We start from the raw sequence: 26,528 nt of genomic DNA, 5'->3' as shown, positions 1-26,528 counted from the left end.
TCCCCGGCCCGGGCAGGACCGTCACGCCATGGGCTTCGGAACAGACACGGGCAAAGGCCTGGATTCTTGAAGCGGAGGACTCAAAGGCTGCAGACTGAGTGGGCCCAAGCGGGCCCCTCTCGCTTTCTGCTGTCCTTGGCCCGGCCCTGGCAGCCCCAGCCCCAGGGGAGGCAGAGGGCCGGCAGGCCTTCCTTTCCTAGGCAGCCCGGCCGGTGCAGAGACGCTGGCCCCGATGGGGGACCGAGAAGCCAGACGGAAAGGGCCCGCCATCAGCAGGATCAGGCGACGGCGGAGCTCTGGCTCCAGAAGGTTCCCGGCCCCAACTTCCCGGTTCATTTTGAGAACCACTACGTGCCCCCGGGACCGAGGCCATTAACGGCTCAGAGACAGAGAGTGGGGCCACAACAGGACGGCGCCGGGCGGGCTCCTCGCCAAGGGAAGGTTCACGGGGTATCCGCCCTCAGCAAAAAAGATGAAGTGAGAGTCTGCGGGCGCGGAGCCTCCTCCCCTCCCCCTGTTTCCAGCATGGGGACACCAGGCTCTCCCTGCCAGCCCAGGGCCGCCACGGGAAGATGGCGGCAAGCCCCGCCCCCGGAAGCAGTGCTTGGCTACCAGTAGGAGCTCATATCCTTCCGAAGGAGCGCCAGAGGCCAGGGATCTGGTCCGGTGCACAGAGCGGCGGCCCCCGGGCCGGGATTCTCTCAATCCAGACTCCCGTCCCAGCTACCGGAAGGGACCCCACGTGCTGGAAGCGCCGCGAACTCCATGGAAACAAGATCTTCCCCACCACCTCCCTGCCTTTGCCCAAGCTGTGCCCTCTGCCCTCCTCCAGAGGCCCCCAAGACTGGAAAGGCCTGAAAGGTCAGAGTCTAAGCCCCATTTTATAGATGAGCAAACAAGGCCTAGAAGAATAAAGCAGCTTGTGGTCACCCAGAAGTCTGATGTGAGGATTCTGGGGCCCCGTGAAGCTGAAGTATCTCCAGGCACCCAGATATACAGCAGGTGCTCAGTCAATGCTCAGGGACTGCCCATCTTGGCAGACCAGCTCTGCTCCTCCCAACCCTCCAACGAGCCCGAGATTTAATCAGAACAGTTCACTCAGAAATGTCCAGGACCCGCCAAAGGGGAAATCCCAGCAGAGCCTCCCCCGCGCCCCCACCTTTCTTCTCGCGGGCAATCTTGCGCACTCCCTCTCTGAAGTCCGAGAGCACCTGCAGGTAGGGCATCACGGTCGCCTCGAGCTGCAGGAAACAGTCCAAAGATGAAGGGGGGAGTGTTTTTTGAGCACCTACTATGTGCCGTGTGCTCCACACTACAAATGTTCCTTATTTGATCCTCACAACAGCCCTAAGAGGGGCTATGATCCCACTTTACAGTCAAGGAAGCTGAGGCAGTTCAATGATTTGTCCAGGGTCATCCGGCTGATCAGTCTGGCCCCAGATTTGAATTCAGGACTCCAGGACCATCCTGACTCTCTCAGTGACTCCTGGTCGCCTCATTCACACCGACTCTGGGGTCCAGGCCTCTCGGCCCCGGGAGCCCCCTGCAGTGGGCAGGACCTTGGACAGCAGCTGCTGACCTTCCCCAGTGGCGGGCCAGCTTCCGTCACTGAAGGGTCAGCAGCTCTGGGGGTTAGGCCTGAGCGGCGCCTCCTGCCCTCCCCCGACACACATTTCCTGCGGGTGCCCAGGCTGGGGCCAAGCCTATGGTGGGCCTCCGAGCTCCCGGGCAGCTCCCAAGGTGGCACTTGGGGTTTTAAAGACCAAGGCCGGACCTTCTGGAGGCCCCGGGCCCCTCTGAAGCTGCCAGCACTGAAATGGGCACGGAATGATTCCTCCCAGCGGGCCACGGACACGCCCACCACGGTACAGGCCAGACACCCCCCAGCTCCTACTTACATTCATGTTGGATCCATTCCCCCCGACTGGAAAGCCGAGCGCCTCCTCACTCTCAATGACACCGAAGACCTAGGATGGGGACGAAGGCGCCGTGAGCAGCCACGTGGAGCCTCCCGCGCCCCGGTCCCTTGTGCGTGGCAGCCACAGGCCTTCCCCATCCTTTGCCTCCGCTCCAAGTGTGGCTCACACCGGCTCAGGCGCGGGCCCCCTGTCGAGCCTAGACCCCAGTGCTTCACCAGAGCAGACACAGATGGGAGGGGAGGGAGGGGCAGGGGGCGCTTTCTGGAGGGGCCATGAGCGGAGCTCTTCTGAAGCCCCCCCAGCCGTGGCCCGCTCCGCCCCCCGGAGGAGGCGGCCGGTGGGGAAGGAGGCCCACCTTCAGCATGTGGGTGAGGTAGGCGCCGATGCTGGCCAGCAGGCCGCGGTTGGGCAGCTTGCGGGCGGACTTCCGAGCCGCGATGTAGAGATTGCTCTGGCCCACCAGGGAGCGCATCTCCTCCAGGACCGTGCGCGTGTCCATGTTGTCACAGAGGGCTTCGTGAACCGCCGCCCTCTTGTCGTAAAACCTGGCGAGGAGGGAGATGAGACGATGGCTGCTCAGCCCTTTGGGAACAAGGGGGTCTGGCCTGTCCGCCAGGGACTCGGCCAAGAGGGCCCCGAAGTGCCGCCGAGATGCTCTGGCTCTGCCCCAGGCCAAGCGGAGCGGGGCCCTGGCAGCCATTTATCTCCAGGCCATCAGCACTATCAAAGGCTCTGGGCCCACAAGGCCCCTGTGCCCCCGCTCTGCATGACCTCCGCCACGGACGGAAGGAGAGGATAGGGGAAAAATGGGGTCATTTGGCCCATGGCACAAAGCCACTACAAGGGAGTCAGAGAGCTGGCGAGTGAGAGCAGTGGCAGAGACCCCACCTTTGGGGGACGGGAGAGCTGCACTGAGGGAGCCCCCCAGAGAGCCAGAGCACAACCCCCCCACAACCTCCCCCCTCCCCTGCAAGCTTCTCACGTTCTGTTCAGCTCGAGCTCCGGCCCTTCCCACTTCTCAAAGTGCCCGGCGGCATCGGCGGGGGCGCGGAGGACGTCCTTCACGTTCAAGAAAAACTCCTGGGGAAACAGCGGCCACGCGCCTTGTAGCTCAGGCCTCCCTGCGGCCTGCAAAGGCCTCTGGATCCTGGGACCCCCGAGCCCACCGGGGACCCCCAGGAGCAGCTCTCGTGCGGTGACTGCTCCCCGCCTCTCAGACCCCCCTCCCTGGGGCAGAGCCCCTGGGGCGCGGGGGGCGCACTCACGTTCATGAACCGCTCGTACTGGATGGCCGACTCCATGGTGTTGCTGGAGTAATCGAGCGTGTCCTTCCAGGAGTGCATCAGGAAGGCCAGGCGCAGCTGCCGCGCTGTCACAGACACGGACCATGGGCGGCGTTAGAGCGGCGCCGCGGGGAAAAGGCGGAAAAGCCCGGGACTGGGAGCTTGGGGGGAGGGGCCCCTGGGCAGGGGCTCTGGGAGCCTCTGAGCTGGGAGACCGCTGGAACTGGGGATCCGCGCTGTCTGGTCCGTGCCGCACGGTGGTGGCTGGGGACGTGGGCACGAGGAGGACAGTCGGGCGTTTGTGCACGAGAGGAAGGCTCGGCCCGAGGGGCCCCAACAGCAGCGCAGGGAAGGAGAGGACAGGAGCCAAGGCCAGAGCGCCAGTGGGGGAGGTGGGGGGTCAGCGGGGGAGGGGGTGGCCATACCCGAATGCTGCTTCAGGGCGTCCTTGATGGTGATGAAGTTCTTCAGGGACTTGGACATTTTACAGCCCGCGATGGTCAGGTGACCCGTGTGAAGGAAGTAGCGGACCCAGCAGTCGTTGTCAAAGTAGGCCTGCGGCCGGGAGGCAGAGGCTCAAAGGGAGGGCCGGGCCCTGGGCCCCGCCAGAACTGGCAGGAGCCGCGGGCTCCAGGGCTCCCGCCCCCCCACCACCCCGGCGCCGGCCACTCACCTCTGACTGAGCCAGCTCGTTGTCATGATGCGGGAATCTGAGGTCGAACCCTCCCCCGTGGATGTCCATCGAAGGCCCCAGGACGGTCCCGGCCATGGCGGAGCACTCGATGTGCCAGCCTGGGCGGCCCTGGGGGGACCAGCACCGTTCCCGCTTGGAAGGCTCCGGCCTTGCCCGCCCAAGCCCACCCCTCCCTCACAGAACTAACACGAGCCCGGCTGTCCGGGACCGGCCCGGGGAGTCAGGTAGGAAACCCGAGGGGGTCAACACCAGCGTTGTGGGGGTGCTGCTGCTCCAGAGCCGCAGGCCCCGTCGGGGCTTTCTTGGCCTGCGGTCACTCTGCTGGGAAGTGTCTGAGGCCGGACCAGGAGTCCACCCGCTGTGGCACAGAGCGGCCCCTACAGTACTGCCTGGGCGTGCACGAGCTCGCCTTCCCAGGAGGCGGGGGACGGGAACAATTTGGAACTCGGAATTTTAAAAAATGAATGCTAAAATCTAACATAATTATCTTTTTTTTTTTTTTTTTGGCTGAGGCAAAGAGGGCTAAGTGACTTGCCCAGGGTCCCACATCTAGGAAGGGTAAATGTCTGAGGCCAAATTTGAGCTCAGGTCCTCCTGACTCCAGGGGTGGGGCTCTGCCCACTGTGCCGCCTAGCTGCCCTTTCTAACCCGTAATTGGAAAGTGCGTGATACACAGCTATAAAGCGCGCCCATCTCCATGGCACATAGGTGCAACTCGCCAATTACATGCTAAAAACTTCACCTTTTCTTAAATCTTAAGCGTGTGCACGTGCGCCCCAGAGCGCCGATTGGCCCCCCCCCCCCGTGTGGTCCCAGAGCTGCGGCTTACCTTCCCCCAGGGACACTCCCAGGACGGCTCCCCAGGCTTGGAGGCCTTCCAGAGGGCAAAGTCGTTGGGCGAGCGCTTCTCACTTAAGCGCTCCGCGGAGATGCTCAGGTCTCCTGCGAATGCAGAGGGCCATGGCTGCTTTAGGGGGCCGGGCCCCGAGCTCTGGGACTCCTAGGGGTCCCGGGGCTGCTCCAGCGCACGGCAGGAAGGGGCCCGAGTAGCTGGAAGCAGTGTCTGGGTAACCGAGTGGCTACCCTGCCTTGTGAGGGGGCCAGCCCGGACGCCCCCTTATGGGCCTTGTTTGGGGTTGGGGAATGGCTCCGGGGACCCGAGGACCACTGGGGCTGGGGGGTGGAGCAGGCCAAGATCAACGGTTCGGTTGCCACAGTGACAAAGGAAATGTGGAGGAAGCAAGTGAGGGGATGAAGGGGACGGTCAGCAAGAAGGGAGGACACAAGGGCCGTTCTGCGTTGTCCAAGGGGCCACAAGGAGCATCGAGCCTGCAAGCAACGGGCCAGCCTCGACCCGGGAGCTCAGGGACATTTCCCAAAGGACCGAACTGAGCTCGATCTCAGAGCCACGTGCCCGGAGAGCCCTTTGCTCAGGGACGCGGCCCCAGAGGCGGCCCAGGGAGAAAGGGCCCCAGCAGCCAAAAACACCGTCCCAACGGCGCCCTCGTGTGGCGCTAAGCTGCAGCACAGCAGTTGGGCCCAGCCTGGGCATCCTGCTGGAGGGGCAGAGGGGCCTGGCCAGGCTGAGGCAGGGAGGAGACTCTCTCAGCAGAAGGGCCTCGGAAGGGGGGGCCGGGGCACTGCTGTCTTAGGAAGAAAGGACTGATAGAAAGAATCCCCAAAATACGGGGGCTCGTACGAGCTGAGGCAAAGGGAAGGAAGCAAGGAAAGCGAGGTCACTGACCACGTGGAGGACCATGGCCCCGGGGGGCAGCCGAGCCTAGGTCAGATGCCGAGACCAACCCGGCGGGTCAGGGCTGCTCAGGGGGTTTGGCCTGCTGCGGACTGCCCTGAGCACCGTGGGCCGGACACGGAGCCACCGGACACAGAATGCCGGCTCTCCCTTCTGGTCGCCCTGGAGGCCTCTGCAGCACTCGGGCCAGCTGAGGCTGAAACGCCAGATGCTGAGTCTAGGCCTGAGGGGGCCTTTCCCGCCGTCTGTCCATCACAAAGTGCGCAGCCGCCCAGCCCTCTGTGCTCCAGGGACGCCCCCCCTCCCGGCACACCCCGTGGTCTCCAGGCGCAGGGACGCCCCCCGGGAGGATGGCCTGCCCACCTTCTCCCTCCTGCAGGGCCTTCTGATCCCCGACGGCTTCCGGCACCAGCTTGGCGTAGGAGTGTCTCTCGCTCGAGTCAAACTTCACCGTATCAAAATAGACGGAGCCGTTGGACACGTACCTGGGAACCAAGAGAACAAAGCACGCGTTCCCACCAAAGCAGTGTGTGCGGTGCCGCCGGGTTCGAGTCCTGCCTCGGACGACCGTCTACCCAAACGATCGTGGCCAGGCTCAGCGCCTGCTCTGTCCCTCTCTGGTCCCGTATGTCCTGCGGCTACGGCTCACCAGCACGACGCTGCTTGGGGTGCGGCGAGAACTCCCCAAGCTGGACCTCGGGGCCCACGTGGGGTCTGGGGGAGCCGAGCACTGACTTCAGCCTCTCGCCCTCCCCTCGACCATCCTCCCCGGGGCCAAACCAACGCCTAACGTATTGTCTCACAGGATAAGGTTATTCTTGGCGCCCAAAATTACAAAAGAACAATTTGATAGAAATAGATGGTCCTTCTTTGTTAGGCGCGGATGCAGATCTGCAGATAGTTTGTGTCACTGAGCGACAAAGTTCGCCAACGTGGAAGATTGTCCACACTCAGAAACGTTCATAACCAGCAGTTAGGAGATAACCGAGTATTCCCGCCAAACCGCACATAAAACCTAGGTAGGCGAGTGGCAGAAACCGATGTTTTTCAATCTGCTCGGAATCAGTTCTTGGAGCTTTTAATATCTTGCAGTTTGAGTACCTTCTCCTGAAATGGTCGGTGAGATTTTATGTGACCCAAGTGTATAAATTTTGCTAAAACGGAGATTTTGAAATGAGTCGAGGAAACTTTGAGATGCATCTTCTCCAAGAAGGGGGCGCTGGGGGCGACCTCCGTGCCCCGAGGACGGCCTCGCCCCGTCCGGAGAGGGCAGGGGGCTGTTCACAGCCCGTCATAGAACAAAAGGGTTCCGGCCCTAAAGGTCTGCTGCTTCCTCTGCTTCCCTCCTGCCCTAAAATCTGTGCTGCAGGGACGCCCCCTCCCGGCACACCCGAGGTCTCCCGGCAGCCCTGAGCCGGTGCCGAGTCAAGCCGTTCGTTTCCCTTGTGGCTTGTTCATTACGGTTATTTAAATCTCTGTAAATATTGGCCTATTTCATTTGATTGCCAATTTCACCAGCATATAATTGGGCAAAATGGTTCCTAAATAACTTCCTTTATTTCTTAATTGTAAATGCATTTTTTTGACTGAGGCCATTGGGGTTCAGTGACTTGCCCGGGGTCACCCAGCAGGAAGGTTAGAAGATTGTGGACATCACTTCTGTCCCTGGCACTTGGCCCAGAGCCTGGGATACAGCAGGAGCTTACTAAAGGTTCAGGGAACAGGCCCAGGGAGGAGTGGTTCTGGCCCCGCCCGTCAGGCTGAGGCACCAAAGTCCCGGTGTCCAGTGTCCCAGAGGATGCAGGGAGGACCTGGGAGTGCAAGAACGCAGCGCCTCACAAGGGGGCGCCCAAGCACTGCCTGAGAAGACCCTGCCTGTCGATGCTCCCTTCCAGGCAGCTGTCCCGGAGCTCCCACAAGCCCTCACTTAATGCCGAACCTCCCCAGAGCCAGTGAATAACCCAGAGCCCGAGGGGCTGGGGGCCCGAGGCCGGCCCCCCGCTGCTCACCCGTAGCCGTTGTCCACAATCTTCTGGACAAAGTGCACGATCTCGGGCACGTACTCACTGACGCGCGTTAAGACGTCCGGGGGGAGCACCTGCGGGGGACACAGGACAGGATTGGGGGCAACAGCGCCTTTAAGGCCAGGCCTTAATGTGTGCGCATGGCCCCCTGGCCCTGGTCGGAGCCACAGAATTAAGACAGGAAAAGGAAAAAGGGAGGACGAAGTGATTCCCCTCATCCTGAACAGAGTGGGGTAGGGCTCACTGGGACCCCCGGCTCTCTTTCCTCTAAGGAAGAGGCTGGTCACTAAGACCCCCCGTAGGGGCCGCCACCGTGCCTCAGGCACTAACTGTGTGCCTCAGTTTCCTCCTCTGGAGGATGGGGATAAGAACTTCTGCCTCTCGGGACTGCAGCATCATTAAAGAACGCAGCACCAGGCCTTCAGTCTCCTGGACTAAGCTTCCTGAAGAGCAGCATCAAGGGCCCTGGTGTGGCCTTCAAGGCCTCCATGAGCTCCTGTGCATGCACACACACCCATTACACACACAATCACCCCCCCCCCCCCCCGTCACACAAGCTCTGGGCCCCTTGGCTGCCCTCCCACCAGACTCCAGGTCCCGCTCCTGGCTGGGCCCCGGGCCTGGAAAACTCTCCCTCTTCTGGCTTGTGGCTGCTGGACCCCCTCTTCTCCAGGACATCCCCCAGATGGCGCCCCCCACTCCCACATGGGGCCGATCGGACCCAGTTTCCCCCCACTGCCCCCTCCTCGGATTTGCCCCCAGCACTCAGCGGTCCCCAGGGCACAGCCTTCATCGCAGCCATCTGGAAGCAGGAGCACCCAAAAGGTGAGGGGCTCTGCCCCCCCAGACTCACATTCAAGGCCTCCATGTCCCTGTGGAACTCGGCTTCCCAGAACTGGGGCAGCTTGGAGAAGATGGAGTTGTCGGTCACCTGGGAGCCCAGGCGGGCGTCGAGCCAGTCGGAGAGCAGGTCCTTGGCCTTGTCCAACAAGAGCTGGGGGAGCAGAGGCGCCGTCACTCCGGGGTCTGCCCGGGGTCATGGCACGGCTTGGAGGGAGGGGAGGCTGCGCCTGAATGGCCGAGGGAGCCCCGGCCCAAGGGGTGGGGGGTGAGCGAGGGGAGCAGCAAAACCGGCGGGTGCCCGGCGTGGAGTAGGTGCTTAATCAGTGGCTGCGGGTCACTGATGGGGGAAGCAACAAGGGAGGGGGCAGAGGGCTCGGCCCACCTCGGCACAGGCGTCGACCTCGTCTCCCGGAGCGTTGCTTTGCACTAAGCGCGCCAGGGGCTCCACCGCCAGCTGCACGGCGTCCCGAATGCGTTCCAGCATCTGCTTTTTGTCGGGGTCAGTGGTCGCACTCAACTTGAGAGAGAAGGGCTGCAGGGAGAAAGGGGATAGGGCCAGATGCAGAAGCTCTGCCCCAGAGCAGAGACTCCCTGCCCCCTTTCTCCAGAGACCCGGGGTGGCCCTCTGCAGGTGACTGGCCCGGACCCCCAGACGATGCTCCTGGCAAAGGGGGGGGCTACAAGGGAGTGGGGTACGCGCTGCCCGGCACTGCCCAAGCAGAGGAAGCCTCCCCGCTGCCGCGCCGCCCACGCACCTCCAGGGCCGACGCCACGTCCTCGAGGAGCTGGGTGGCCCGCGGCTTCTTTTCCCGGTACTGCTCGAAGAGATGGTTCTGCCGAGCTCTCTTGATGATCTGTGGGCAGGAAAGTGAGCTGGTGACCCAAAGAACCCAAGGCCCCAGTGACGCTAGGACCCAGTAACCTGCAGAGCCAGTGACCCGAAGAGCCAACTAGCACCCCCCCCCAGGCCTTAGTGCAGATGCAGGTTTGTCTCTGCATCCCTGGCCCTCTGCACACCACCTGGCATACAGCAGGCATTTAATAAAGGACCGTGGGCTCTGATGTCAGGTAGGGGCTGAGACAGGCTCCGAGCCCCTGGAAGCAGTGAGGTAGGAGCCCACCGTCGGGAGGGGTGAAGGGCTCGGGCTCCAAGGCCCCCTTCTCAAGGCTAATGACGCCCTGCCCCCCACAGACCCCCACCAGCCAGGCCGACCCCTCCCCCCTCACCTTGTCATCGATATCGGTGATGTTCATGCAGTAGAAGACGTCATATTTAAAGTAATCCCGCAGCACGCGCCTCAGGATGTCGAAGGAGATGTACGACCTGTGGGTGCCCAAGGGGCCAAAGTCTGTCTCGAGCGGGCGCGCTGACCGCGGCCCAGGGGCCCCAACCCCAACTTCCCCTCGCACCTCCAGGTCTGACCCCTCACTAAGGCTCAGAGTCCCATGGGGAGGGGGCCCAGGGCCCCAATGACCCCCCAGGACCCACTCCTCCTCCCACCCCAGGAGGAGCCGCTCCTCCCGCCCTGGCTGACCCAAGCACCCTCCACTCCCTGGCTCTGGGTCACTGTTACCTCCCCCCTCCCCCTGATGGTGAGTGTGAGGGCCTACCGGGCGTGGCCCATGTGGGAGGCATCGTAAACAGTGGGGCCGCAGCAGTACCAGGTCACTCTCCTTCCTTGCTGGGGCACAAACTCGTCCTTTGTTGGGAAGGAGAGCCCAGTCAGAAGGGGCCGCCGGCCCTCCCCGCTGACCTTCCCAGCCTCCCACGCCATGTTCTGAGCCCCTGGGGGCAGGGGCCACCTTCACCTTTGCTGTCAGCTCAGTTCTGAGGGGGGCTGGGGGCCTAGTGACACGGTTTCAAACTTCAGGGATTCTCCCGGAGCCCCCAGAGAAAAGGCGGGGGAGGGGATGCCCAGGTGGGGACACGGCCGGGGACTGCTGCCATTCTCCTGCCAGGCTGCAGGGAATGCAGCGGGACGGGGCCCTCCAGTGGCTCACCTTGGTGCGGGTCAGGCTGTTGTAGAGGCGGAGTTTACAAGGCTCGGTTCCTGCCGGAGGTGACCACTGAGGCTGGGCGCGCCGGCCCTTACCTGGAAAGGGAACCAGAGCGGCGTCAGCCCCGTCGCCCCTCCCCAGGCACCCTCGCGTTCGGGGCCTGCCTCCTCCTAGAAGGGAATCGAATTTTCTGCGGCAGTGCAGCTGAGGATGAGGAGGCTCGTTCCAGGCAGTGGGCCGAGCTCCTGGCGGGCGCCCGCCTCAGGTTCTTGTCCCAGAGGAGCCGGGCCTAGCCCCGGTTCTGCCCTTCGGGGCCTCTGATTCTGTAGCTCTGCTTTCAGTCCTTCCACAAGCACCATGGGGGAAATCTCCCAGAAATGCCAGTCCTCTCCCACCAATCAGGAAGGAGAGTCTCCATCAATGGCGCACCATTAAACAGGGAGTTCCGGAGCCGCCATTGGTCTCTCCCTCAGAGCAGCAACACTCAAATTAGCATTTAACGGAATTGTCTGTCTTCATAGAGACACTTTTAACCTCTTACTTTGGGGAGATGGGGGGGACTCTTGACTACATAATTGTAGAGAGCCTCCCTTGGAAAACTGCTCTGCTGACAGCCACGATGTTGGAGACCTTCCTCTCCAAGAGCGGTCAGAGCCCGAGAGACTAAGGGAAAAGCTGAAGTCCGAGGCCGAGACTGAGGGCCGAAGGACCGGAGGGCCTCGGGACACTGGCTCCTCTGAGTCCATCACTTAGAGATGGAAGTCGGGCCGGAGAGGTCCCTCAGCCAGGTCCACACCTCTCTCCATGCTCACAGCAGCAGAGGCTGGCCCCCTGACCCAGGGCGAGGCCCTCGGCCTCTAACTTCAAGGGGCACAGGCATAGAAGGAAGCCATTTTTAAAATTGTAACTCACTTTTACCAACTTGAAGCATCACAAAATGGAACCAGAAAAAGTGAGCAGAAGGAGGAGAGGTAAAAGGGACAGGGACCCGAAGAGACACTGTACAGAACTGAAGCTCCCATGGTCCTGGCTCAGGAGGCCAGTGTAAAAGGCAAATGACCAGCCCCCAAAACCAGGCAACACCAGACACAATTAGGTTGCCCTGGCACAGTCCCTGGGGCCCTGAAAGTCAGTGACCAGGCCCCTGCCCCCCAGCACAAGAAGCTCAGAGTTAAAGCCCAACTTTAAAAGCCACAGAAACACCAAAACAGGAGCAAAAAAACTGTGGAAAACTATGAGGGTAACAGGGAGGATCAAAACACTAGCTGAGAAGAAAAATGCCCTCAAGTAAAATCTCAAAAGGAATATGAATTGGTCTGGAGCTCAAATAAGAGATATACAAAAGAGAGTCAACAGCCTGGAAAAGGAAGGACACAACTGACCGAAAAAAAAAAAAATTAAATTAACCAAATTGAAAAAAAAAAAAAAAATCACTGCTGAAAACAACTCCCTAAAAGGTAGAATTGGCCAAATGGAAAAGGAGGCATAAAAACTAACTGAAGAAAAAGCATTCCTTAAAAATTACAAATGGATATGGAAATTAATGGTTCTATTGAGAACCATTACTCAGTCAAACGAAATAAAAAATAAATAAAAAGTAGGGAAAAACAACTGACCTGGAAAATCGATCCAAGAGACATTATTTAACTATTTATTGGACCCTCCGCCAACCAAGATCAAAAAAAGAGAATGTATATAGCATCTTTCAAGAAATCAAGAAGTAGGGGGCAGCTAGGTGGCGCAGTGGAGAGAGCACCAGCCTTGAATTCAGGAGGACCTGAGTTCAAATCTAGTCTCAGACACTTAACACTTTCTAGCTGTGTGACCGTGGGCAAGTCACTTAACCCCAGCCTCAGGGAAAAAAAAAAAAAAAAAAAAAAGTATCCTGACATCCAAGAACCAGAGGGTAAAATAGTCATTGAAATAATCACTTCTTAAAAGAGATCCCAAAATGAAAACTCCAAGGAATATTGTAGCCAAAATCCAGAATTATCAGGGTAAGGAGGAAATACTGCAGGTTGTCAGAAAGAAACAAGTCAAACATGGAAGAGCCAGTCAGGATTACACAGGACTTAACAGCTTCTACATTAAAGGACTGGAGAGCCTGGAACATGATATACCAGAAGGCAAGGGAGCCCGGATTATAACCAAGAATCAAATCTTGGTTGAACAGAAAATCAATCTTCAAATACAAGACTCAAGAGAAATATAAAAAAGGTTTTAATGTTATTTAAAAGTTAAACTGTTTACATTTCCTCATGGGGAAGATGATAGTTTTAATTCTTGACGTAATGGGCCAGAAATATACTTGAGGTAAGGCTTCTTTCAACAAGGTGTTTAACTCAGTGGAATTGGGGGGAAAGAAAGGAATATACTTTTTTTCTTAGCAGTACAGGGCACCTACACAAAAACTAAACGGATTAGGGCATAAAAACCTCATGAGCCAATGGAGAAAGGCAGAAATATTAAATGCATCCTTTTCAGATCATGATGCAATAAAAATTACAATAAAGGAATATGAAAGAGACTAATTGGAAATAATCTAATCCTAAAGAATGAGTGGGTCAAAGAAATCATGAAAACATTTTCATCTGAGAACAATAATGAGACAACATACGAAAACTTATGGGATGCAGACAAAGTACTTAGGGGAAATTTTATCTCTCTAAATGCTTAGATGAATAAAACAAAGAAAAGCTCAATAAGTTGGGTATCTAACTAAAAAAGCTAAAAAAATTTTTTTTATTCCCAATTAAATAACAAATTAGAATTGGACATGTTAAACCTGTATCGGATGGCTTCCTATTGTGGCTGTGGGAGGAGAGGGAAAAAATTTGGAACACAGGGATTTACAGGGATGTGAATGTTAAGATCTTTGCATGTACTTGGAAAAATACTATTTTAAAAATTAAAGGTAAAAATATTTATATACACATATGTATGTACATAACATTGTGGATATAATATATAACAGCATATTGTGTATTATACACATGTATTATGTATATCCACACATAAAAGGCATGTATATACATGTTCTATTTCTACTTATTTAGACAATTTATATTTTTGTAAATATGCTTCCATTTCACTTAAATTGCTAAATATATTGACATATAATCGAGCAAAATAACTCCTTATAATTGATTTCATTTCATCTTCATTAATAGTACCTTAACACTTTTCATTTTTAGTATTAGTGATCTGGTTTCCTCTATTTTTTAGCATTAAGCTCTGTTAGGATTACTAGGTGAGAACTCAGGTTGCCTGGACAGTGACAAGGTGAGAATTCAGGTTGTCTGGACAATTACAAGGTGAGAACTCAGGTTGACTTGATAGAAGGAGCAAGCTCATTGGCTGAAGTGGTTCTTCCCAGAAGCCCTTTATCCCACGCCCATTCTCTGGGAGGATAAAAGAGGCAACAGTGGGCCTGGAAAGTCAGTCTGCCTGGAGAAGGATAAGAGCTGGAGGAGATTCAGAGCCAGGATTCAAGGAGAAGACTCTGCACTACATCTGGCTTGACGCAGCTCTCTGCAGGAAGGGAAGTCACTTCTCTGGACAAGAGTTAACAGCAACTGCCTGGAGACAACGGTTCACTACAGGAAGAAGAATCTGTCTGAAAGATTTGAGTAGACACAGCAGATCTCTTCCCAGAGAGCGATCCGGCAGCTTCTGGAGACGACAGCTCGCTACAAAGCTCTACATGAGTAACAAGTTGATTCAGAATGACTTTGGGTGGTCTGAGAGATGATCAATGAAGTTCTCAATAAGATGAATTGGCTAATTTGATGGGGATTGCCAGTCTGTTCTTTTTCCAGCTTTAACGGCATACCCAATTCGTTGGTTTGTTCTTTATTGTTGCAAGTATTTAAGGACGTAAATATTCTGTGATTGTTGCTGAGAGTAAGGGGAGCACAGAAACTGACTTAGAAATCTGAACCCAGAAGAGGAAAGTTTAACCCATGGGGAGAGGCCCAAGGAGCAGCCAGCAGGACATCAGAAAGGGGCTTAGAAATTGCTTAGCAAAGTGTTCCTTCATAAGCTGGATTTCTGAAGAGCAGTTTGGTAAAAGTTAATTATAACTAACAAAAAGGTTTGCACATCACTTTCACAGTTTAAAAGTGGGCCAGTTCCTTAGAGCGTCCACTATGTGTCCTGTCTTCTACCAATGCAGAGCATGGACACCAGCAAAAAAGGGAATTTCATCCCAAGCCAAGAAAACCCACTCAAGGGATCCTTGCCCATGTTCTGAGGTGAGCAGATAAAGTTCTCTAGTCCATCAAGCACAGTGAGAAGCAGCCTCACCAAGCCTCTGGCTTGTTACAAGACTGTTCCCCCATTGTATCTAGAATGTCGATGCAATTGGTTTTCTCGTTTTAGACATTAGGAAACTCAGAAGCTTAAAGAAGTTTCATTATAGAGTCACACATTTAGTAAGAGGCAGAAAATGAATCCAGATTTTCCTGATTCTGAGTTCAGGAATCTACTTAGCATCCCAGAGTCCCTCACATAATCCAAAGGAGCACTGGGATTGAGGCAGGTGTAGACAGAACAAGTTTGCACTAAAATGGTGGGGTTGTTTCTGGATCTAAGAGAATAGTGAGCTTTCTGATCTGTTAGGAGTTTAGGCATTTTAATTGTCACTCTGTCTGCACATTGTCTAAACCTCCTTGCTAGTAAAATGACCCAAAGCTTGTACCACTTCTCTTAACAGTTCCTTTGCTGATGAAGAAGGTTTCCTTGCTCACAGTCAGGTCCATTTCTTGGACTCTGGACCTCAGGAAACCAGGAGATTGCCTCATACCTGAACGCCTTTGCTGGAAGGCTGGTGTTTGGCCATCTCATCAGGGGAGGAGAAGCAGAAAAGGCTGCCAGCGTAGCTGATGTAAAGGTGTCCAACTGAAGCTATTTTCCACATGGGAACAGTAGCAGGACAGGAGCAGGGAACACATGTCCCTTACTATGGGAAATCTGGAGACAGAGTGGGCGATTTGTCTCAAAGGGGATTCGGATCAACAGTTTAAGACAGAAGTTCTTTTCCTCTCCTTAGATGTCTCTGGACTATCAAAAGACTCCCCATCTGTAACCAGAGACAATGGCTTCATTTCACAGCATCCTGATGCTTCAGCACTGAGTCACTCCAGCATGGAAGCATCCTGGTTCATTATCTCTGAATGATCCATGACGTAGAGAAGGTAGGAAGGAGGAGCAAGGTGAACTTGGTCCATGGAATGACTCAGCAGGAAGGCCCATGAATGCAATCTCTCTCTTCATCCTGACCAGTCCCAGCTGCACTCTTCCTCCCAGAAAAGGCAGCTTCTCCCACAATCCTGGCAGTCAGGGTCTCCTCTGTTGGGACTGAAGTATCCCTGAGGCTGGAGAGATAAGAACTTGCCTAGGAGGGGTGGTCTGGGGCCTCAGGAGGAAAACAGCAGATGGCTGCGCTCCCTGTCCTGAGGAGGAGAGAAGGCGGCCTCCTCTGAAGCCCTGTACCTTCCTGGCCCATCTCTGTATGGACATGTTGCCCTCAGGGCTCCTACCTAACCCCCTGGTTCTGTAGTGTCTGCTCCCCTCCCTCCCCACATCACTCCCCTCTCCTCCATCACAGGATTCTCTCATCTCACAGGCAATGCTGAAGCTTGGTGTCCTCTCCCCCTTCTGTTTTTACTCTTCCTGATCTAGTTCTAGATTTGACCATTGTTCTATGGGATTCAGATATGGGACAAGTTACCTTATTATATATATAATTATATAAAAATATATATATATAAAAAGGAAAAAAAAATCACCTTTCTCATGTCTCACCCAGGTGAACAGCTTTCTTGTCTCTCTCCCTCACTCTTTCCCTCGCTTCCTCCTTCTGTCTCTGTTTCTACCTCTGTCTCTTTTTCTATTTCTCTCCGATTCCTCTCTCTCCCTTTCCCTCTTTTTCTCTGGCCTCCACTCCAGCTTTAGAGATGAGACAATAATAGCTGCAGAAGGCCAGTGATTTGCCTACAGGTGACTAGATAGAGTCATATGCAAGGCCAGCATTCCATTCACCTCTCTCAAATTTGTCGAGATCTTTCTAATAAACTCCATCATGTCGGGCATTGGGCTGAATCATTTGGGCTTAAATGCCTCATGGGAAGAATCTGAGGTGGAACTAAGGAAAGGAACACATCAAGAAGATGTGGATCAGAGTCAGCTCACACAAAGAAAATCAGTTTGGGAGGGAAAATTGGCCAGATGTTTGGCAGAAAACATCATTGCTAAATTTGTACCTCAAAGGGAGATTGATAAAATATCACTGACTATTGCCTCACAGGTTGATTTTAGTTTGTGAAATTCTAGCTGGATGTTCCATTCAAAGTCAATTACTTTAGAAGTTTCCAAATTTACACAAGCCAGGAAAGGGTCAAGTGCCCAGTTTCTACCTGAAGAATACTCGCCTTTTCACCTTGAGGTTGTCACCAGCACAGCCCTACAACCTGACTTTTCCAAATGCCAATACAAGTTTCTCATTGCCCTTTTATTCCTATCAATTGCTTTTACAATCAATTCTTGTCCTTTGTTTTTAAAACCACCTTTTAAAAAACTTTTTATAAAACTTCATAATCTCTACTTCATATATTGTATTAAAGGGAGAAAGCAAGAAAAACTTAAAGATTCTGAATATAGGTAATATCTAAATAACTTTGAACCAAATTTCACAAAACTTATACCACATGTCCAGCAGAGCATAGCCCATACAATTCTTACAAACTACCCAAAATATAATTTAGAAAGCAACATAGTATAATGGGGACAAATTAGAACCATTCCCAAAAAGCTCAGGGGTAAAACACTGTAACCATTACTATTCAATATTGTATTGGAAATGTTACTTTTGGGAATAAGAAAAGAAAAAGACATTAAAGGAATTAGAGTAGGTCATTAGGAAACCAAATTATCGCTCTTTGCAGATGTTATGATCATATACTTAAAGAATCCTAGAGAGTCAACTAAAAAACTAGTAGAAGCAATTCAAAACTTTAGCAAAGTTGCAGGATATAAAATAAATCCACATAAATTATCAGCATTCTTCTACATCACTTACAAAATCCAACAGCCACAAGATACAAAGAGAAATTCCACTTAAGACAACTGTTGATAGTATAAAATAGTTGGCAATCTATCTGCCAAGAGAAAGCCAGGAACTATAAAACTTTTCATACAAATAAAGTCAGATATCAAGTGGACCTTGGATAGGTCCAGCGAATATAATAATAAAGATGACAATACTACCTAAACTAATCTATTTATTTAGTGCTATACCAATCAAACTCCCAAGAAACTATTTTACTGACCTAGAAGAAAATAACAAAATTCATCTGGAAGAATAAAAGGTCAAGAATTCCAAAGGAATTAATTAAGAGAAGCAAATGAAGGTGGCCTAGCTGTACCAGATCTAAAATATATTATAAAACAGCAGTCACCAAAACCGTTTGGTATTGACTAAGAAATAGGCTAGTTTATCAGTAGAATAGGTTTGGTTCACAGGATGAAATAGTCAATGACAAACCCAAAGACCCCAGCTTTTGGGATAGGAATTCACTATTTGACAAAAACTGCTGGGAAAATTGGAAATTAGTATGGCAGAAAGTAGGCACTGACCTAAACCTAACACTGTATACCAAGGTCAAAATGGTTTCATGATTTAGACATAAAGAATAATATTATAAAGCAAATTAGAACATAGGATAGTTTTATCTCTCAGATCTCTGGAGAAGGAAGGAATTTGTGACCAAAGAAGAACTAGAACTCATTACTAAATACCAAATAGATAATTTTGATTATATTAAGTTAATAAGTTTTTGAACAAAACTAATGCAGACAAAATTAAAAGGGAAGCAATAAATTGGGAAAACATTTTTACATTTAAGGGTTCTGAAAGAGGCCTCATTTCTAAAAGAGAAGTCACTCAAATTTATAAGAATTCAAGCCATTCTCCAATTGATAAATGGTCAAAGAATACGAATAGACAATTTTCAGATAAAGAAATTGAAATCATTTCTAGTCATATGAAAAGGTGCTCTAAATCACTATTGATCAGGAAAATGCAAATTAAGATAACTGAGGTACCACTACACAGCTCTCGGATTGCCTAAAATGACAGGAAAAGAGAACAAATGTTGGAGGGGATATAGGAAAACTAGGACATGGTAAATTGTTGGAATTGTGAACGGATCCTGCCATTCTGGAGAGCAATTTGGAACTATGCCCAAAGGACCATCAAACTGTGCATACCCTTTGATCTAGCAGTGTCTCTCCTGAGATTATATGCTGAAGAGATCTTAACCGAGGGAAAGGGGCCCACAAGTGCAAAAACCTTTGTGGCAGCCCTTTGTGTAGTGGCAAGAAATTGGAAACTATGTGGATGGATGCCCATCAATTGGAGAATGGGTGAATAAGTGATGCTATATGAATGTTATGGAATACTATTGTTCTGTAAGAAATGACCAGCAGGATGATTTCAGAGAGGCTGGAGAGACTTACAGGAACTGATGCTGAGTTAAATGAGCAGAACCAGGAGATCATAGATACACTTCAACAAGACTACATGAGGATCAATTCTGATGAGGAATCCAATCCAATGAGAGGATTCAGGCCAGTTTCAATGATCTTGTTATGAAGAGAGCCATCCACACCCAGAGAGACTGTGGAAACTGAGTGTGGACCACAATATAACATTTTCACTCTTTTTGTTGTTTGCCTGAATTTTATTTTCTTTCTAATCTTTTTCCTTTTTGATCTGATTCTTGTGTGCAAGTTAATTATAGAAATATGTATGCCCCTATTGGATTTAGATTTTTTTTTATTATTTTTTTTATTTATTTTTATTGGATTTAGATTTTTAAAATAAAAGCACATTGGTTGGGGAAAAAAAAAAAAGAACTATGGACTTATAAGAAACAGTCTAGTCTAGGGGGACACCTTCTCAGCCATTGTATGAATTGTATTTCTGCTTAATAGCTTTGAAACTCTGTCCAAGTTACTTAACCTCTCTGAGGCTCAATTTCATTTATTGGAATAATTACAGTCACACTACTTACTGACCATGATGTTGGGATTCATAAAATTTCAGATGCCATATTCATATGAGTTTCTATGGTAGTTCTTAAAATCTCAGGATCAATTTATGGAGTTCATACTGATTGATATCAGATATAATTTACAGATTAGCAACAATATCTAGCACACTAAGTTTTCCCTTAAGCTGTTCCTGTGTCTGGAATGTTCTTCCTCTTTATCTTGGCCTACTTGTAAAGGGCTAGAACTGAGCAGATGCACTTAATGCAACATAGCCTAGCACTTAAGTCTAATTACCAATTGGAAACTCTCTATTAACATATGCTTGGAGGATGACCCTACTCAACTCTGTGCTGGTGTGAACAGAGAAGGGGAAGGGAGATCAGAGGATGGAGTAGGACAAGCAAGATCATTCTTTGGGGGTGGAGAGAAAGGAGGTATGGAGATTCCTATATCTAATCCCCTGAAGGTGACCCCAAAAGATCAAGAATAAAGATTTTTGCTTATCCTGACTTTGGCTGATTCTAAGATATCCAGGGTACTAATGCAGTCACAACACCTACTGACTTCCTTTTAGTCCCAATAAAAATCCTTTTATTGGAAGCCTCTTCTCAATTTAATGATTTCCTTTTCTTCTCCATTTATCTTTGCTTGAATGAGTTTGTACAGATTTGTTTGCTTCTCATCTCCCCTGTTATATTATGAGCTACTGGCACACAGGGATTATCTTTTGCCCAGAACTAAGTGCTTATTAAATGTTTATTGACTACTTGACTGATTGCAGAGTCCTCAAAGTACATTTTTCATTTAATCTTCCTTTTGATCTTGTGACACTGAGAATATAATTGCCCCTTATATTCAGATGAGCACTGAGATACAACAATGTTAAGCAATATGCCTTCACTGGAAGAACTACGAAGTATCAGAGGGATCATGGGTAATAGATTTGAAAGTAGAGGTTCTACACACACAGGTAAAAATGAGGGATTTTTCCAGCTCTCTGCTTTTTGCAGATAAGATGTATACTAAGAGAATCCTAGAGAATCCACTAAAAAACTACTTGAAATAATTAACAACTTTAGCAAAATCACAGGGTAAGAAACAAACCTACATAAATGGTCTACACATTTCTAGATATTTCCAACAAAGCCAGCAGCAAGAGATAGAAAAAGAAATTTCACTTAAAATAACTCCAGACAACATAAAATATTTGGGAGTCACCTGCCAAGCCAAACCCAGGAACACAATTACAAAACACTTTTCCAACACACACACAAATCAGATCTAAATAACTGGGAAATTATCAATTGCTCATGGATAGGCTGAGCTAATATAATAAACATGACAATTCTACCTAAATTAATTTACTTATTCAATGCCATACTGATTAAACTACCAAATAATATTTTATAGAGCTAGAAAAAAACCAAAACAAAACAAATTTCACCTGGAAGAACAAAAAAAAAAAAAAAAATCAAGAATATCATGGGAATTAATAAAAAAAAAAAAAAAGTACAAAGGTAGTCTAGCTGTATTGGTCTAAAATTATATTACAAAGTGGCAATTATCAAAACCATTTGGTGCTGGCTAAGAAATAGGTTAGTGGGTCAGTAGAACAGGTTAGGGACACAAAACACAGTCAATGATTATAGTAATCTACTGTTTAATGAACCTAAAGACCGAAGCTTATGGGATAAGAACTCACTATTTGACTGCTGGGAAACTGGAAAATAGTACGGCAGAAGCCAGGCATTGACCAACATCTTAAAAAGGATGTGACTTAAATATAAGGGTGATACCATAAGCAAATTAGTACATCAAAATGTACTAATCAATCAGATCTTTGAAGAAGGTAAGAATTTATGACAAGAGAGAATATTATGAAGTGTAAAATGGGTAATTTTGGTTATGTTAAATTAAAAAGTTTTTTGCATAAAGTACAATCAAAATTAGAAAAAAAGCAAAAAGCCTAGGGACAATTTTTCCTGAGAAACACTGTGATAAAGGCTTCATTTCTTAGAGAGTCAAATTTACAAGAATACAAGTCACTCCCCAGCTGAAAAGTGAAAGGATACGAACAATTTTCAGATGAGGAAATTAAAGCCATCTATAGTCATATGAAAAAAGTTCTAAATCACTACTGGTTAGAGAAATGCTTGGCTAACCTGACAGGAAAAGATCATGATGAATGTTGGAGGGGATGTGGGAAAACTGGCACACTGATGCATTGTTGGTGGAGTTGTGGATGGATCCATTCTGGAGAGCAATCTGGAACTATGCCCAAAGAGTAATGGCTCCAACAGCTAACTCCCTGTATTGAGAGGTGAGGGACACCTAACAGCGATGGGGTCCCCAGGTTTTTGGGAAAGAATTCGCAGGCCCAACCTCCAAGCCAGGTTTTGGCAAAATAGGTTTATTTACGGAGAAACTCTTTCTCTCAGAGGCCACGTCCTGATTAGGAAGATAGTGAAGGTGATGACCGCTTCCCTCCTTCTTCCTGGAGGGGGTTAGCGGGGGTCAGCAGGGGAGTGTCTACACTGCCAGACCCAGGACAGATTATGCTGGAGGGGAAGCACAGAAGAACGGCACCAACTGAAGCAAATCTGCGTAGAGGCTGGGCCAGGAGGGGAGGCTGGCCCAGAGCCGGCCCCACACAGAGCCTCTTTCCCCCGTGACTCATCTCAGTGCCCCAGGCATATGATGGCCATCGTTTAATAAGAGCATTTCACTGTAATTAATGGCTTTCACCAAGCCCCAACGCCATCGCTTTCTCCCCGGGAGGATATACCACGCAAGGTCTCTGAATTCCCGAGATGAAATGTGCCCGCCGCTGGCCAGACCCATGATCCTCCTGCTACCTGCCGTGCCCGGAGTGACAGACCTGCCCCACCCCCACCAGCTTCGGGGCTGCTGGACTCCTAGGGGATGGGGCCACACCAGGGACGTCCCAAGCCCCCATCTGCTCAAGGGTCATGAGGAAGGTGTAGACGCTACGGAGCCCGTAACCACGATGAAAAGAAACGGATCACCGTCATCATGGAGGCGCATGGGGGAGATGGCCTCCAACATGCTGGGACGCCTCCGGACGGACGCCGGCCCGCAACGAGCCCCCTCCTCTCGATGCCCCACTCCCAAGGCTTTCCGGCACGGGTCCCCACAAACATAACCAGACACCCACGGCCCCCAGACTGCGCGGGGCAGGAAGTCTCCCGACCACTCCCCCAGCTGCCATCAGAAGAAGCTGATTATCGGTTATGGATGGGGGGCCCTTCCACAGGCTCGAATGCTGCCCCCTGCAGGACCGGGGGCTGGGCAGCGGGAAGGGGCTCGCCACACCCCTGCTCTCCCCAGCTGGGCCCCTTCCACAGATGAGAGGGAGACGAGCCAGGCAGGCACAGAGGAGGATTTCGGACCGGGCCGGAGCCCAGAGTGGGCCCCGGCCCGTCCGCTCCTCCCGGCAGCCTCTCTGAGCCCGCTCCTAGGGGGCTCTGGCTCCGGGTGCTGCCTCTGAGGGATGCAGAGGGGGTCTCCCGTCTTGGCTCTGGCTTGGCCCCCCCGCCTCACACTGTTACTCACTTGCTTGGAGTCGGGGGGGCTCCTGCGCGCCACGGCTCCCGCCAGCCAGGGCCCGTATGTGCCTGAACCACCGAGCCACGTGGAAGTGCCGGTCCCCGGGCGGGCCCGTCAGCTGCCCGAGGACCTCCAGGTCGGCCTGGGAGAAGGTGTGGCCCTGCAGGTAGCTACGGGTGCTGAGGTGCTCATTCAGAGCCTCCAGCCTGGCCTCCTCTTCACTAATGCTCAGAATATGGCTGAGGCCAGGAGCTGTGGAAACAGAGGGACAAGCCATCAGTCAGCGATGGGGCGGGGGCCGCCTCGGGCCTCCTCCCAAGGCTGAGAGCAAGGCCGGCCTCCTGAGCGGGATCTCCTGGCTGGGCTAAGTAAGGCCTGTTCGGTCTCCTGGGCCCCTGCGTGTATCCTCCCTCACTCTCGGGGGGCGCTTTAAGGCGGGCCCAGCTCCTTCTGTCTGAGCCCCCTCACAGCACTCCAGGTGGACAGAAGGAGCCTGTGCCGGGGTCCCTGGGGGGGCTTCTAAGCCCCTCCCTCCTCTCCAAGAAAGCCCAAATAAGTTCAGCAACACTGACTTACACAGGGCCCCCAAAAGCCACATTCTTCCCCACCCTGGGATTTGTACGACTGGGGAGCATGAGCTTGGCGGTTTCCACGAGGGGAGCAGGAGCCTTTCCCTCCAGGGGCAGTGGATTCCAGGCCCGCCTCAGGTGGAGGTCTCCAGAAGCCTCCCCTTGACGTCCAATCAGAACGCCAAGCTATGCCGCCAGCGCCCCGGGTTGAAGATCTGCAAACTTCTCTGCAGATTTAGCCTGCCCCCTCAGGGCAGCCCCCCTTGGAGGGCACTTTCCCCCCGCGGGGGCTTGTCTTTCCCCTCAGTTACAGCTGGGAGCCCTTTTCCTTGCCCAAGGTTGTTATGTGTTTAGCCTGCCCTTAGCAGCTTTATAAAGCCTTTGCCCCTCGATTGGAGGTCTACACCGGCAGATCCCAGGACACCGGCCCATAACTCCGCTGCACTTTGGGGTATCACGCATACCCCATCCTTCTGGTGGCTGGTGCAGGAGGAGTCTGACTGCCCCAGAACCTTCCCTCCTTCTCTCTGTCTCCCACCCCCTGCTTGTATTTGTTGAGAGCTCATTAAGTATACAGCAGGAGCCGAGCTCTGTGGGCGACAGCCCCCACTGGCTCCCAAGAGAAGCTGCATCTCCCTGGGTCTCCCTCCCCGGGTTCTGGGGCACGCCTGTGCAGGGCGAGTCCCTATTTCAGCGGCTTCTCCCCGGAGCACTCGCTCTGCCTTCTGTGCCCCTAACAATCCTCCGGAGCCTCCGGCAGCTGCCCTCAGGATCGCTAAGAGGGCCCCGTGGCCGGCTCCCCTGCGACGGGGGCTAAGATGTCACTGACTCCCCTCAGAAAGCTCCCAAGGGGGGGCCAGGGCACAGGACAGGGGGCCGGGGGGGTCTCCAGCCCAGGCCCCCCGGTCAGCAGGACCTCCTCACAACCACAGAACTTGCTTTCTCTCCACATGGCATTGAGACACATCCAAGCTGAAGCCATCTGCTCGGACGAGCCAGAAACAATCGGGTCACGTTTCAGAGGCAAGGAGGCCGTTCTCCGGGGGGCAAAGGGACAGGTCAGCTCACCCTGAGGACAGGGCTGCACCCAGGCTTCCCTCGCCTGACTGGCACCCGGCACCCACTGCTGGCAGACCAGGCAGAGAATTCCAGCAGCCCGGCAAAGAATCGGGACGCAAGGGGAAGCCCGTCATCTGGGGAACGGCCGACGCGCCGTGATCCGTGAAAGGACAGAAAATGATTATAAAAAGTGAGGAACAAGGAGGTCTGCAGAGACTGACACAAACGGCCGCAGAGAGAACCGAGAAGAACCCCGGTACGGTGCACACGGTAACAGCAAGGACGGTGACCAACTAGGGAGGACGGCTCTTCTCAGCGGGTCCGGGATCCGAAGCGATGCCCCCAGAAAAAGAGCTGAGGAGACTGAATGGAAATCCCCAGACACGCGCTCCCTTCTTGGTTCCGGTTTTTAAAAATCTCTCCCATGGCTTTCCTTTTGCTCCGATCTCTCTCTCCCAACATGATTCATAAAGCAATGTGTGTGTATGGTACAAATAGATAAATAATGAATGAACGAACAGCAAGAACTTCAGCGCCACCATTCTCGTGACGCCCACAAGCGATCTCCACCAGACTAAGGCTGAGGGAGCTTTTTGCCAGGAACCGGCCCCAGTCACAGGACTCGCCCCGAGGGGAGACGAGATCGCCCAAGAGAAGGAAACACTGGGGGGGGGGGGGGGGGGCAGGTCTGAAGGTTACCGTGTGCGGGCTGGCTCCCAGGTGCTGGCCACGGTCAGCCCTGACTCAGAGAGTGGCCGGCGGCCTGGTGGGCAGCGCCACCCCGACAGACCGCGAGCCCCAGCAAGCCTCGCCAAGCAGCCCGGCCCAGCCCGGCTTGTTGGCTCACAAAGAACCCGCACTTGCCACAAGCCTTGGGGTGCTTTGGTCCTCCCGTCAAATGCACAGCCCTGACTCACCCCAACCCCAAAGGCAAGTCTGTGGGAGGGCGGCCGACTAATCCGGGAAGGCCGTCCTGGTCCGATCCTTAGCAGGGCCCACAGAACCAGCCGAAAGCAAGCTTTCTGGGCTCCTAGGAAGGCAAGTGGCTCTCACTTCTAGGACTGCCCAGAGGTTTGGGAGGGAGGGAGAGAAGGAAGGAAAGAAGAGAGGGAGGGAGGGAGGGAGGGAGGGAGGGAAGGAGGGAAGGAGGGAAGGAAGGAAGGAAGGAGGGAGGGAGGGAGAGAAAAATGGAGGGAGGGAGGGAGGGAGGGAGGGAGGGAGGGAAGGAGGGAAGGAAGGAAGGAAGGAGGGAGGGAGGGAGAGAAAAATGGAGGGAGGGAGGGAGGGAGGGAAGGAGGGAAGGAAGGAAGGAAGGAGGGAGGGAGGGAGAGAAAAATGGAGGGAGGGAGGGAGGGAGGGAAGGAGGGAAGGAAGGAAGGAAGGAGGGAGGGAGGGAGAGAAAAATGGAGGGAGGGAGGGAGGGAGGGGGGGAGGGAAGGAAGGAAGGAAGGAGGGAGGGAGGGAGGGAGGGAGGGAGAGAAAAATGGAGGGAGGGAGGGAGGGAGGGGGGGAGGGAAGGAAGGAAGGAAGGAGGGAGGGAGGGAGGGAGGGAAGGAAGGAAGGAGGGAGGGAGGGAGGGAGGGAGGGAGGAGGGACTGGATCTCTCTGGACAGCTTCTCTCAGTTCGCTCAATGGCACCGGCCTCAGCCTTCTCTCCTTCCCAGAGGCCAGTCAGCTGCACCTGGGAGCAAAGGCCTCTGGGAAGGCCCGGCGGGCTCCAGGGCCCTTGGCTACACTCAAATGAAAAGGAAATGCAAAACCTTGG

General features: G+C 52.7%; 1 protein-coding gene across 2 annotated transcripts in view; it reads right to left on the bottom strand.

Annotated features, from left to right (window-relative positions):
- CARS1 (cysteinyl-tRNA synthetase 1) overlaps window positions 1–26,528 on the bottom strand; it is a 34,236-nt gene that overhangs the window by 5,515 nt on the left and 2,193 nt on the right. Inside the window, exons 2-18 of one of the 2 annotated variants that reach the window (XM_074276172.1) lie at window positions 23,142–23,387; window positions 10,518–10,609; window positions 10,128–10,216; window positions 9,744–9,840; window positions 9,272–9,370; window positions 8,899–9,048; window positions 8,527–8,667; window positions 7,659–7,747; window positions 6,013–6,134; window positions 4,726–4,838; window positions 3,876–4,004; window positions 3,628–3,757; window positions 3,185–3,288; window positions 2,902–2,999; window positions 2,275–2,464; window positions 1,899–1,967; window positions 1,160–1,241 (exon numbers count right to left, since the gene is read on the bottom strand). In XM_074276172.1, coding sequence (XP_074132273.1) covers window positions 1,160–1,241; window positions 1,899–1,967; window positions 2,275–2,464; window positions 2,902–2,999; window positions 3,185–3,288; window positions 3,628–3,757; window positions 3,876–4,004; window positions 4,726–4,838; window positions 6,013–6,134; window positions 7,659–7,747; window positions 8,527–8,667; window positions 8,899–9,048; window positions 9,272–9,370; window positions 9,744–9,840; window positions 10,128–10,216; window positions 10,518–10,609; window positions 23,142–23,387 — 2,040 coding nt within the window. The remainder of the gene's footprint in view (window positions 1–1,159; window positions 1,242–1,898; window positions 1,968–2,274; window positions 2,465–2,901; window positions 3,000–3,184; window positions 3,289–3,627; window positions 3,758–3,875; window positions 4,005–4,725; window positions 4,839–6,012; window positions 6,135–7,658; window positions 7,748–8,526; window positions 8,668–8,898; window positions 9,049–9,271; window positions 9,371–9,743; window positions 9,841–10,127; window positions 10,217–10,517; window positions 10,610–23,141; window positions 23,388–26,528) is intronic. The other variant, XM_074276173.1, reaches the window with a different exon arrangement.

This window comes from Sminthopsis crassicaudata, chromosome 6 (genome assembly GCF_048593235.1).
Source record: "Sminthopsis crassicaudata isolate SCR6 chromosome 6, ASM4859323v1, whole genome shotgun sequence".
In the NCBI taxonomy this organism is placed as follows: domain Eukaryota; kingdom Metazoa; phylum Chordata; class Mammalia; order Dasyuromorphia; family Dasyuridae; genus Sminthopsis; species Sminthopsis crassicaudata.
The sequence above is the reverse complement of the archived record's forward strand: the minus strand, read 5'-3'. Positions and strand labels throughout refer to the sequence as shown.